The following is a 14234-nucleotide window of genomic DNA, read 5'->3' on the forward strand; positions in this document are numbered from 1 at the left end:
CCGACAGAGTTCTGTTGTTAATTTCATTGATTATGCAATAGCTAAAATACCCTAATTTGATTTTATCACTAACAGTCCAAATCTTCTCCCACCTTTACCCCCGATACGTTTCTGAGATTTCCAGTAAAGCTTGCCACAAAGCCATTGTCCACAGTAAACCAAGATGAATGATAGGCTCTGGCCTGTGTTTTACCATCCAACTTTCAATATTATTTAGCAACTCAACACCAGTTCTGTGGGTTTCTACACTTAATCTTCAAAATGTTGCTAACTTAGCAGATAAGTTTTCTGGAAAGACAGAAAGAGGGAAGTTGGATTCAATATGGATAATGAATGATGGAGATTAGTGGAGTTTCTGTGATATAGAAGGATGAAGTAGATATTTGGAGTTGACTAGATGAAGACTTGAATCTTCACTCAATTTTTAGCTGAATGGCCTGAGGTAAAATCATTTTCTCTTATCATTTGCTTGCTTAAAAGTACAGCAAAAATGTCGCCCTGATAGAACTAATGAAAGTCAAATGCAATTAGGTATTAGATGTTTTGTAAAATATAAAGCACTATGCATTTCAGTTATTGCTTTCACTGTCCTGATGCCTCTTCCATTCTCTATTTTCCATGTAAAACAATGCAATGGACACTATAGTAAGAATGGGCCAGTTATCCCATCCCTACTCTCTTTTCTGTGTTCTCTGACGAACGTTTTAGAGAGGCTTGAACTTGTGACAAAGGAATATTGCTTTAAATTAGCAGAGGAAGGACTCTATCCTATAAAGAGGCCCCCCAAATTGCAAGTAGATGTCTCATACCCCCAACAACCAAAAGAGCTCACTAGATCTGTGCCATCCTCTCCTTGCCCAGTGTAAAGGTTTGAACCTAGTTTCAGCCCTCTATTTCCCTCTGGCAACATTTCTTAGTATCCAGGATATTTTTTGCACTTATGGATTTCGAGGTCTCCTCTGGGACAGCTTCTTCACTTCCCAAACACAAACTTGAAGCATCCACAAAGGATAGGCAGGCCCATTCTATTCCTACCCCTAACCACCTCCACCGGTCTCACCGAGTGCTCTCTCTTTCAGCAGCAGTCACAACCTTCAAGAAACCGCAGAGACAATCAAAATCAACAAGTTCACTCTTACAGTGTTATAACAAGCACTTTAATATGTAGAATCTTCTGATGAAAGCATGGAGAGGACACTCAACATTCCCTTCAGTGCAACTGTATCAAGAACTTGGAACACTGGCTTCCTGAGGAGTTTCTGTCTCCAGAAACTGTAGTTGCTCTTGGCAGCAATATTGCATTTACCCACTTAACAAAAATAGTCCACTCTCAAGAAAAGTAAAAATACAATTTGAATCTTTAAATCCTACCTCACTCATTCCCTGTCATGCTATGTTCTTAGTCTTTAGATGTGGATTATTGTCACAGCTCACTTAGCCTCAGTTCAGAATAAACTTGCCTAAGTTCTGGAAAGCAGTAGAGACTTAATGAATCTTACTCTTGGCATCTACTTTGTGAGAAAATGTTTCAGTTTTTAGAAATTACCAGATCTTCCAAGTGTCAGTGGGTGATATAATCTAGCTATTGAAATTTGTGATATGAGATGCTAGGGGACTCAGCCCCAGGTGCCCAAGTGGAACAAAGAAACTAAAGAAAAAGAAAGAATACAATTTCCATACAAATAAATAAGTGAGGAAATACTTAGATAAGTTTGATTCCTTCCTCTGCCTTTTCTACAACCCATACCCTTTAAATGTATGTCAGCTGCAAGTCCACAGCCTGCTGAGAGTATATTCCAGATGTGCAGTTCCAAGATCCAGCTGTTACTGCTTGAGAGACAGAAGCTTGAAGCTGTCATCCAGGATGGACCTCCTGTTGCGCCGTAACTTTCTCTGACGATGCTGGTACCACACCACACCACCAAGAACCAGAGCAATGAGCAGGAGAATGATACCCATGGCAATCACGACAGAAGTCAGCGTCTCGATATCCTTTATAGGGATCTGCATGCCCAGCATCTTCACATTGCCTTCTCCAATGTCTCTGGAAATTGCTACTGAAATAGAACAAGAGGAAAATGGGAACAAGAGGAAAATGGGAACCATGGGCTGGAGAGTACTCTTAAAAGGCATATTTTATAATCAACTCTGAAAGAGGAGAAATAAGCTCATCCAAATAGTACAGAAGAACTGTCTTTATACCTCAAAAGATCAGCCAATGATGATAGACTCAGAGGTTACAGAGAATCAACGTAACAAAATGCCATAGGAGAAAATCCTTAGGAAGCACTGAAGCTCCAATGCCCCCATTGAAAGAACTAGGACTCAGAGTGAGAAGGGCCTTGACATATTTCTTAAAATATATAAAGGCTTATGATGTAGCAAAAAGAAAAAAAAAAGAATTGGTTTGCATGGCTCTAGAGGGTAGAACTAGTAGTAGTAGGTAGAATCTCCTGAGAAGCAATTTGACTCAATTATCTAGCTTATCAATACTCTGACAATTGGGCCATGATAAGAGCCTGCCATTGTTCTGTCTGGTCTCTCACATCTTTGAGTCATTATAACACTGATGTCATATTGATATTTCTAGGTGAAACATCTAATTTTCTTAGTTCCTGGCATAGGAACTTTTGATGATCCCCAATTAGCCCATGGAGTAAAGCTCAAACTCAAATCAGAGATTCCAACTCTCACAATCAGGTTCTAACCTATCCTACTCTTAATTGCTACTCTTCAGGCATAACAACTCATTCCTTGTTCTGCAGAATAGGTGAGACTTTTTTCAGGCTTTCAAGATTTTCTCATGCTGCTCATTTGCCTGAACAGCTTTTCTTCTTCCTTAACATTCTATCCCCAGCTTAAACATTATTGGTCACAGCAAAGCTTTCTTCAATTCAGCTAGACAATTAATAGTGTTCCTCAGTTTTGGTTATATTTATTTAAAATATTAAAATGCACACCCCACAACTCAGAAAAAAATAATGGTCCTCTATTTTGTGTGCCCAAAGCACCTGTACTATTTGTAATCCAACAGTTTACTTGCTTGGAGAAGGAAATGGCAACCCACTCCAGTTTTCTTGACTGGAGAATCCCAGGGACGGGGGAGTCTGGTGGGCTGCCATCTATGGGGTCGCACAGAGTCAGACACGACTGAAGCGACTTAGCAGCAGCCACAGCAGCCGCAGCAGCAGTTTACTTGCTTGGGCCAACTGACCCAATCCACCCTCAATTCTGGATTTCTGTCTCCTCTTTTATAAAATGAGGATAAAAACCATGCCTAATTTTAATGTTTATTGTGAGGTTTGAGTTAATATTTATAAATATTCAACATAGTTTTTGGAAGATAGCAAATGCACAATAATTGATCAGTTGTTACTATTTTTCCCCACCTTTAAAAATAATATATAGTATCCAGAACTACAATTATTGTTGCTGTGTCTCATTCTACTTTGAATCTCCTCGAAAATAGTGATTATGTCTTATTATTTTGGTGTCTCTGGCAGTCAGCATGTGTTTGATGAATGTATAATTGGATGAATCAATATTCTTACAGAACTGAGAGAAGATGTAATAAAATGAGTTTAATCAGAAGCTGGGAAACATCCTGGTCTTGAGTTCACATTCCACCACTTACTTACTCCTCTTGTGACCTTGGAAAAATCACTTTCCATCTCTCAGTTTCTCATGTAGAAAATACTGGGCTTTTGTAGACCACCAGTTTTGAGGGGTTTTCCCACTGTTCAACATTTTAAAACAAACAAGAGCTTTTGAAGATGTATGTTTGTATGTACATACTGGTATGTGCAAATGTATATACAAAACATGTATATGTGTGTGTGTTAGACACTTAGTCATGTCTGAGTCTTTGTGACCCCGTGGACTGTAGCTCACCAGGCTCCTTTGTCCATGGAATTCTCTAGGTAAATATACTGGAGCGGGTTGCCATTTCCTTCTCCAGGGGATCTTCCTGACTCAGGGATTGAACACAGGTCTCCTGCATTGCGGGCAGATTCTTTACTGTCTGAGTAACCAGGGAAGCCTGCAAATATGTATATACATACCCATACATGTATGGCACTCTGCTCTCTCTGCTTCACCTTTCCATTCCATAACCCCTGGAGAACATACTCTAGTTCCCTGGTTGACTGTTTATAAGATACTTAGGCAGATCATTGTTCAGTCAAGAAGTTGTGTCCAACTTTTGTGATGCCATAGACTGTAGCCCTCCAAGCTCTGTCCATGGGGTTTTTCCAGGCAAGAATGCTGGAGTGGGTTGCCATTTCCTTCTCCAGGGGATCTTCCTCAACCAAGGATTGAACCTGCATCTCCTGCACTGGCAGGAGTATTCTTTATCACTGAGTCCCCTGGGAAGCTCAGGCAGGTCATCAGGTCTTTTCCAAATAGAGCTGAAAAATTTCCAGACTGAACTGAAGATCTCTAACATCTGATCTAGACCTTCATAACTTTCTGAATATTTCTCAGTTTAGATACAAATGAGGAAGAAAGTAAAATAATTATTTGAACCTAGCCTGGATAGGACAGAAATCTCTGTTTTCTTGAAGTGCAGAAATGGCTGGTCCCCAAAAGTCAACTATTTAGTATTCCATAGATTGAATAGTATTTGTCTTAGTTTCACACTGTTCTTATGGGGAATTCATATCTATGCTATAGCTCCTTTATGCACAACTCAGCAAGACCTTGAATTTTCTTCCCCCTCACACATTAGGTGAGAGGATAAGATAGCAGCCTTCAACTGGAGATGAGGACATTTTCCTCAACTAAATTGGTTGGGCATGGGGCGGGCAGAGAGAATAAATCTGCCGAGAGAAGCTTAACTGGAAGCTTAAACTTAGATTTCTTGCTTCTGAAGTCTTAAATAAATCTCAAGATTCTTCCTGTTAGAAATGTGGTACAGCGTTCAGTCATGTGAAACCCATTTTCTAGAGGCACTGCACCTTTCCCCGAATGCACAACATATATAAGTACCCAATCTGCATGTCATTCTCCTTACCTTTTCCTTTCTCTTCAGGGATGGTAGTGGTAGTGCTTAAGTGTTCTGGAGAGGAAAAAGAAAGGGGTTAGTCCTATTATTCTTCCTACCTATTCACAGGCTTGTTGTAGGAGGTTAGCATTGATTGGAGGGAACTCTCTGTGATATAGTAAGCAAAATGGAGGTGACTGGAGTTAACTAGCTTGTGGTCAAAGTCAGTATTGGTATGTGGATTTGATTTTTTAGCATTGATAACAAATATGAACAAATGTATAGGCTTGGGAGTCCAAAAGGTAAATCACCACTCTACCAATATTTACATATTTATTGGCACTTCATCTTCATTATTGTTCTTTTGCCACATTTTTCCAGCTTTTATTCAGGAAGCTCCTGCTCTTTGTCAAACCCATCCCTACATATTCAATCTCTCTGACTATTTCTTCCTCTTCTTGCTTTAATGGGGCTGAACTCTTCTCCAAGAACAATATTTCCTTTGCATCCTCTCAATACTACTTTGAGGATTATTATTCCTCTCCTTTTTGCAAAGATCCATGTCTTTTGAGGCTCATTATTTGGCTAGAAAAAAACACAACCACTTCTTTTCACTATTACCTAGCAGTTCTCTTCATTCATAGAAGTCTTTGGTATGTGGCTCAGTCTTGATTGTCCTCAATTCCCACTGTGGGTATTGACCTATCTAACACTCAAGTCTCACATTTTTAGACCTCTTAACTCCAGCAAATTTCAAATATACTCTAACTCTGGTCACATTGGCCTAATTATGCAGGACTGCTTCATCTCAAATGTCTAACAATGCTCTTCTACTCTATGTTCTAATGCTACTTACTCCATTTAACCTGTTATTTTCTCCTCTCATGAAGATCTCTACCTCTTGGACAGTTCAATTTTTTTCCCAACTCACCAGCTTCATCCTGTTTTTCCTTCCATTCCTGGTCAGGCTAGACTCCATTGTTTATCACTTCAACTATTAACTTACCTGGACTTTTATAATCATTTACTGAAACCCCAGTAACTATATTTTCTTTCTTTTTTATATCCTGAATGCTGGTGGAGAAACATCATACAATTGTAAATATAAGTATTCTCTTTTTTTAAGTATAAGTAAGTTTCTTTGGGTGCAACTTTAAGTCCTCGATGCTGCTTGGCAGTAATTAACTTATCTTCCACCACTCAGAGTAACTTTTGCCCCCACTTTCAAGAGTTGTTATTTAAAACCTTTGCCCACTTTTCTCAAGCCCCTTACCCTACCATCTGTCTTTCACTTCATTACAGATGAAACACAGCCCATCAGACAGAAATAGACTGCCTTTTTGTCAAGCATCTCACCCAAACTTGATCCTTTCCTCTCTCCTTTTAGTAGAAAAATGACCTTACTCCACTCTAATCTTTTACTGTAGCTTTGGCTTTCATCCCCTGCTTCTTCCACAGGAAGCTTTTTCCACCAGTCAGTCTTTTATTCCCTATCTGTCTTCAGCTCTTCTCTCTGGTTGGCCTGGTTAGCTCATATGTAACTGGAACAATATCACATTAGACTATAGGCTGTCAAACAAACAAAAGGCAAATAGGTAAAATTTGTAGACTGGCTCATTATCAAAAAGAGATATGAGCTATTCTTGTTTATGGAAGTTCCTTGATGACATGTATTGATGCAGTGTCTTATCTAATAAATGGTCCATATTTGAGATGGCCTGCCATTACAGGTGGAGACAATCTATTGCTTTGGATCTATAGGATCTTGATGATACAACAATTCACCACTTGACTTTGGTTCTAAGGACTGACAGAACACACTAAAGAATTATATATGTTTGTCTGTGAGGTAGGGAGTAGTACTACAGTAGTAACTAGAAGACACATTCTAGCAGTATGTTACCGGAGAACAAAGTTTTCCCAAGATATGCTGCTGCTGCCACTGCTAGGTCGCTTCAGTCGTGTCCGACTCTGTGCGACCCCATAGATGGCAGCCCACTAGGCTCCGCCGTCCCTGGGATTCTCCAGGCAAGAATACTGGAGTGGGTTGCCATTTCTCTATTTCCAAAGATATAGGAAATCATAATGTACAATCATTTATCTCCTTTCCTGGGGTTAAATGGCAGAGTTGTATTTTCTACCATGGTTTGCTAGTCCTATTTGAATGCCTAAAGACATTTTTCCACTTTCTATTCATGCTGATAGAATGCCAGTGGCTAGGAATCCCAGAATACCTACCTCAATATTAAGTGAAGTGAAAGTGAAAGTGACTCAGTCATGTCCGACTCTTTGCGACCCCGTGGACTATACAGTCCATGGAATTCTCCAAGCCAGAATGCTGGAGTGGGTAGCCTTTCCCTTCTCCAGGGGATCTTCCCAACCCAGGAATCAAACCCAGGTCTCCCCCATTGCAGGTGGATTCTTTACCAGTTGAGCCACAAGGGAAGCCCAAGAATACTGGAGTGGGTAGCCTATCCCATCTCCAGCAGATCTTCCCGACCCAGGAATTGAGCCAGGGTCTCCTGCATTGTAGGCAGATTCTTTACCAACTGAGCTATCAGGGAAGCCCCTCTCAATATTACCAGTTTTCAAAACAGCATGACTTAAAAAAAATTTTTAAAAAGTACAAGAAAAAAAAAAAAACTCTCTGAATTTCTGTGGACCCTAAGAGTTTCTACTAGGCCTCTTGGGAGGGGAATAATGATGAGTATTGGATTTAGGTTAAGAGGCATAAGAAGTGAGACTCAATCCTTTAATGGCCCAAAGACACAAAATTCAACATAACCTACTCTTCTATGTTCTTGGTGATGAACAAATATTGATTGGTAAAGAAACTACCCTGGCTATTACTTCTCCATACAACAAATACAAGGAAAACTTTTTACCACCCTTGGTAGCATCTGTCTGGGGTTAGTTGTAATTGAAGGCTAATTATCTCTTTTCAGCCTTAGACAGTCTCCACAAAACAAACCAATTAAGGGGTAGCTGCTAGAATTATATTTCTTCTTTTAGAAAAAAAATAACTCATTAACAAGATTCCTTGAATTAGCTAGTACCTAATAAATTCTAAAATAATAAATTTATATACAAATTAAATGTGTTCAAAGGAAGAAAATCTGTACTAAGCATTAATGCATAAAGCCCAGTCAGTTTCAGGCTGAGTCAATTCATGTGAGCTCAACAGATGTCAAAGAAATTAGGAGGCATGAGCAGGGGAGCAACAAGGTTGAGAGAACACCTGGGGGGGTCGGTTCTGTTTTAAAACCTGGTCCTTATTGGGATAAGAAGACAGATGCAAGAGACTTCTTGGGATCTTTTGGTTCTTATAGACTAGATAAAGCACTAGAAGATGGCATAGTTAGGCTTTACCTCTTTGGGACAAGACCGTAAAGATGGTCTCCATGCCAGCATGGACATGGTCAGTAACATGGCAGTGAAGCAGCCATGTCCCAGGGTTGCTGGCCACCATCTCCACAACCTCAAAGGTCCCTGGAAACAAATCCACTACATCTGCCCGGTAGCTCTCTCCACTCTGCAAAAGAGATTGGTGGTGGGAGATAAAAAGTGAAGGGTATAGCGATCATCTCAGAGCTTATAGAAAGTAAAAGGCTTCGGTATCCACATCAGGTACATAGGACTCCAAGAGAACAGCTAAAAGATTCTACCTTATCCATCTTATCTATGAACCCACCCATACAAACTGACTCAACAGAGGAGACTCTTTCTTCCTACTTTTCTCAAACTACCCAAAATAAAATCCATTCCAGCTCTCTTTAGGGGGTTGAAAACTAGTATATCCATACATTTTAGCAGGTTTACGCCTTGACCCCTAGGAAAGATCCACGTATTTCCTTTAGAAATAAAACTCAATTTGCCTAATCTTCCATGCCACCACCTTTGTCAGCATTTCTAAGTCTTTTATGTTATTCAGTCACTAAGTCGTGTCCAACTCTTTGAGACTCCATGGACTTCAGCATGCCAGGCTTCCCTGTCCTTCGCTATCTCCCAGAGTTTGTTCAAACTCATGTTTGCTTAGTTGGTGATGCCATCCAACCATCTCATTCTCTGTTGCTCCCCTCTCCTCCTGCCCTCAATCTTTCCCAGCATCAGGGTCTTTTCCAATGAGTCAGCTCTTCGAATCAGGTGGCCAAAGTACTGGGGTTTCAGCTTCAGCATCAGTCCTTCCAATGAATATTCAGGGTTGATTTCCTTAAGGATTGACTGGTTTGATCTCCTTACTGTCCAAGGGACTCTCAAGAGTTTTCCCCAGTACCACAGCTTGAAAGCATCATTTTTTCAGTGCTCAGCCTTCTTTATGGTCCAACTCTCACATCCATACATGACTACTGAAAAAACCATAGTTTTGACTATATGGACCTTTGTCAGCAAGTCCACTCATTAATGCCTACAACTCTAACTCCTTTTCCTAAGACAAAATCTTCAAAACCCCCATGTTGTCCAATGTAGTTCCTGAATTGAAGTTCAGGAATAGATTAAGGACTTTCAGAGATTGTGACACACTACTCTTAAATTTCTTGCTCTTAGGATGACTGCTCACTGGGCCTCAAGTCCCTGACTGAGATCCGATAACATTTATTCCTTCGGTCTTCTTATCCCATAAATGAGCCACTCATTTGTTCTATATCAAAGGGGAAAGATAAGGCTTGGAGGACAATGGCTGACCTTGGGATATAAACCCAAACTAGATTTCTCTGCTCAATACTCCATGTACAATACCTTTCATCTTTTAACTGATTATTATCTTGTTTCTTGCTTTTCTCTTCTTTCAAATCACTCCTATAATCACCCCTGAGGGACTCAGCCCTCTTTCCAGCTCACCCGATAGAGAAAGCTTTCTGCATGGAAATGGACAGTGTGTAGGTCAATATCTTGTCCCATCGCCATCATGTACCAGGCCACTCGTTCTCCTTGGTACATTGTAAGGCCCATGAGGTTGGCATAGAGCTTTCCATTAATGGCTGTAAGAGAAGAAGAAGTATTTTGTATATCTCATTTTGACTTACCACTGCCACTACCATAAAGATAATCCCTATCATCTCTGATGACAGCAGTATCCTCCTAGCTTCTCTCTTTTCTATTCCATTTGTCCCTCTCCAATCTATCTCCCACACTGGTCCTCTAAGAGTGGTCTCTCTAATAACTAGTATGACCATGTCATTCTGCTGCTTAAAATACCTTAATAGCCCCCCCTTGCCCAAAAGATCAAGGATATGACTCCTTAGACCAAAAAGGTCCTTCAAAATATAGTCCCAAGCTTTCCCAAATGTGTCCAACACTATCTAACATATTTATTTCAATTAGGGTAATTTCTTAACCATCCCCTTTTTTGGCCCCTTATCCATGTTCTTTGTGTTCTTGCTCATGTTTCTGATCTTCCCTCTCAAAAATTCTTCCTTTTACTCATCTTTTCAAAGCCCAGTCATACTTTCACTTTTTCTAACAATAGCTCCCTGATCTTTTTCCTCTTAGTACCCCTCATTCCCTGCATCCCCTTCCACATCTAAACTCCTCCAGTACTATCTGTATCACTCTTTGGAACTCACTAGAAACTGCCTCCTACATTTATCTATCTTTTAATTTGTGGAATTTCATATCCCCAAATAGGTTGAAGGTTTTTAGTAAGCAGGAAATAAATGTATATACTATAATACTGTACTTGTATTCTTCAGAACACCAAGCAGACACCTGATCCTACAATATATGTTAAAAATACTTGTCACATTCTTGGAATTAATAATGATATTAGTGCATGAGACTCTTCATCTGCTTCTTCCCAGGGCACATCTCATGCTCTAAAGATAATAAACCACTCAGCACTGTGTTAATTCACACTGTCAAGAGTGTACCCAGGATACACGTCTCCACTTTTAATATTCTCATAGAGGGAAGATAATTTATACTCTTCATCCAAGAGAGGAAATAATGGAAGGAACATTTATAGCCTGTCTATTTACGCTAGTCAAGTTTTATATTTGAGAAAGAAACTAAATATACTCAACTCAGCCCCATTCTGAATCTTCTCTCTCTTAGATCAGACCACAGGAAGTGGTGCAAATGGATTTGTTATTCAATCATGGGGAAGATTTTGCCCCTGTAAAGAAGGAAGACTGTTTTTGTCCCTCTATGTCAATAACAGGACATATCCATTGTTGGGGGAGTATTAGCAAGCCCATTTTGTTGCAAAACTAGATTCACTTTGCCAACTAGCTTTCTCAGTAAGTTCACATTTGATCTTAAGCATCTCTGTTTCTTTCTCAATTAGTTCAGAAATCTGGAAGGGTCTTATTTATTTGCCCTCAGGCTCCAACATTACTTTTTTATCTCTAATGCCCACACTCAGAGAGTGTTCAATAAATACTTGATAGGTAGGTAGACTGATACCTGAAGAGTTGGATGAATAAACACTTAAACACCAGATGGAAATGAGCATTAGCCAAATCCCTGCACTAGCAAGATCTGTATCCTCATTCCATTTGGTTTTGGACAATTTATTTCTCAGATTTGAAAGGAGCTAAAAAGTCATTCTGTAGTCTGAATCATCAGATCCAATGTGAATCACTCATATTTCCATAGAGAGGAAATAGCTATAATCTGTGTGACAATGAGATACTACTTTTGAGTTCCAGTTGAGTCACTATCAAAGATGCAATTTATTCTCAAATCAAAGAAATATTGCACTGCTACATTCCCCTGCACTTAAATTCTTCCTCTTAGTTGAGATTTTCTCTATTTTTTAAAGATACACAAATCTGTAGAACAAAGGAACGTTTGGGTGCATAATTTCCCTCCAAAATCCATTTGAGCATCAAAAAGTTCTTATATGTATGTAATATAACCGAGTATGCTGCTCTTTGAGGCTCTCTCTCCAATCCTTCCATCTGTAATATAACAATTTTTTCAACAATAGACTAAAATACAAAGCTGTCCTTCATTTACCTATATTAGAATCCACTGAGAAAACATATCTCAGATCCAGAGTGGCAAGGCAATAAGATAATATTGAGAAAATAAATTCAGAATTTTTAAGTAGAGAGGCCCTAATCAGCCAGTGCACCAGGTACATTGAGGGTCATAAATGTCTGTCTTGCATTCTCTAACAGGTTAAAATGTGGTTGTGTTACCATAGCAACTTTATAGAGTCATCTTCTTGCTTTCCGAACATCTGATCTAACATGAACCACATTATAGATAATACTGTAGTACTAGACATTTCTTCTAATGTGTCCCCATTGCACCTTCCTAACCTTTCAGAAATTATGTTCCCTTATGTTGTGATGGGCCTATCAAAAATACCTCCATGAAACCAGTAAAGATTTCTTTGGAAATGGGGTAGGTTCCTTTCTACAGACCATGCATTTTATTGCTCTCCAAGAAAGTCTCATCCTGTAGGTTAACACGGCCTGGATCCTGGGACCCATAAGTTTCCACATTCTCCTCCAGATACCAAGACTTGTTCTCATCAAAAATCAGGAATAACAAGGCAAATTCTCGGTCCATGTCACGTCGTCCTCCGTAGGGCTCCAGGATGCCTTTTCGGCAGATGGACAAGGGTCCCACCAGGCCACTGTACATGTCCTGAGGATGGGGAAGGAATGAACAAGATGGAGTTGTTCCTGGGCAATAAGTGCTCTACAGGGAGATAGGCTGACATCCAAGCCCACTGTGTCCTCAGTTCTTTATCATAATGCCTTGTATTTATAAGAGGCTCAACTATATTATCTTAATACATCCTCACAACCATCTTGGGGCACAGGTAAGATATGCTATCTCACCTATGATTTATCTATGCTGGAATATTCATTGATCTCCAAACCTACCAATCACTTTCACAACCCAGGGCCTTTTCTCAGGTTGTTTCTTCTTCTTTGTAATGCCTACTCCTCCACCATATCCCTTATCTTATGTTATACTACTATTCCACTTTTAAGACTCAAAGTAAATCTACTTATCATCACATTGCCTTCTCTAGTTTCCCTTTCATTCTACCCTCCAAGCAGAATTAATCACCCTCTCATGGACTCGCATAGCACTTTCTATTAAATAGTTTTAAGTAGTTGCTAACACTATGCTATGTTTGAAATTTATTATATATATATATATATATATATATATATATATATATATATATATATATACAGCTTCTCGTGTAGCTCAGTCGGTAAAGCATTGGTCTGCCATGCAAGAGAGACCTAGCTTCATTATATATTTTACTTATATTTTATATATTCAATGCTAATATTATGTTTATATTCATCTGTTTCCCACAGCTATTATAGATCACACTCTTTGAAGATGGGAACTGAATCTTATATTTTTATCATCAAAAGAGCCAGGTAAAATGCCTAAAATGTAGTAGGCTCTTAATAAGTGATTGCTGACATCTGGCTGTGGATGGGTGGCTACACAGATTAGACTTTTCCAGATGAGAAATCAGAGGCAGAATGACTTGTCTAAAGTCAATCCAAAGATAAGACAGAACCAAATTTTGGCTAAAAACCCAATCTCTTGATAACTAATTCTAAGTTCCTAAAATGATAACATACTGCCTTATACTATCCAATAAGAAGAAACAAGGAAGAAAATCCTCAGTACAAACATGTGGTGCTACCTAATCATTTTATCTCCCCTTCTATGTATTAGAATAAGCTCAGGATTTGAGGAATTTCCCCCAGTCCCTGGACTTCAGTGCTGGGCTCTACAGAATCTTTTTAATAGCTTCTTTTTGCTAGGCAGTCTATCCATTTCTGAGACATCTCCAAGAAGCCAATATTGTCTTTACCTTGATGGGATCCACTGCAGAATAGTAGATCCAAGAAACACAAGCAGAATCATTGAGACCAGGGCCAGATCTCTCTGGAATGTTCCATCGGTAAGTGAGAACCTCACCTAGAAAGGATAACAGAAATCTCCATTTGGACCAGGTCAGAAATGCCTCCCAGTTCCCAGGTATCCCTAAAAAGCTGTGACAGGTTAGTCCCAGGACCTTTAAGATATTTCTCCATCATTTCCATGCCAGTATTGATTTTATTGTTGTGACTTTACTCTTATCCCTCCTGGGACACCCTCAGCTTCTCTTTTACTGTCCTTGTCTTTAAAGATCCAGGTCCAGTCTTCTAGTAAGGCTACTGTTCTCCCTGTTTATCATATCCTTCTTTCTTTAACTCTCTTCTGATCTCCTTTTCCTGCTGATACTTCCTAAATGCAGCTGTTCAAGGTTCTGTCTCTAGTCTTT

General features: G+C 39.5%; 1 protein-coding gene across 20 annotated transcripts in view; it reads right to left on the reverse strand.

The window, feature by feature from the left end:
* Window positions 1-1135: 1135 nt before the first annotated feature.
* HEPH (hephaestin) overlaps window positions 1136-14234 on the reverse strand; it is a 118085-nt gene continuing 104986 nt past the window's right edge. For 4 of the 20 annotated variants that reach the window (XM_081565531.1, XM_081565539.1, XM_081565532.1 and 1 more), the window contains 6 exons: window positions 13782-13888; window positions 12352-12577; window positions 9821-9960; window positions 8351-8513; window positions 5012-5056; window positions 1136-2054 (listed from right to left, as the gene is read on the reverse strand). In XM_081565531.1, coding sequence (XP_081421657.1) covers window positions 1825-2054; window positions 5012-5056; window positions 8351-8513; window positions 9821-9960; window positions 12352-12577; window positions 13782-13888 — 911 coding nt within the window. In that variant the 3' untranslated portion in view covers window positions 1136-1824. Of the gene's footprint in view, window positions 2058-5011; window positions 5057-8350; window positions 8514-9820; window positions 9961-12347; window positions 12578-13781; window positions 13889-14234 lie in introns of all 20 variants that reach the window. The other 16 variants (XM_081565537.1, XM_081565530.1, XM_081565527.1 and 13 more) reach the window with 7 other exon arrangements.

Source organism: Giraffa tippelskirchi, chromosome X (assembly GCF_054371585.1).
Source record: "Giraffa tippelskirchi isolate mGirTip1 chromosome X, T2T-mGirTip1v1.2.pri, whole genome shotgun sequence".
Taxonomy (NCBI): domain Eukaryota; kingdom Metazoa; phylum Chordata; class Mammalia; order Artiodactyla; family Giraffidae; genus Giraffa; species Giraffa tippelskirchi.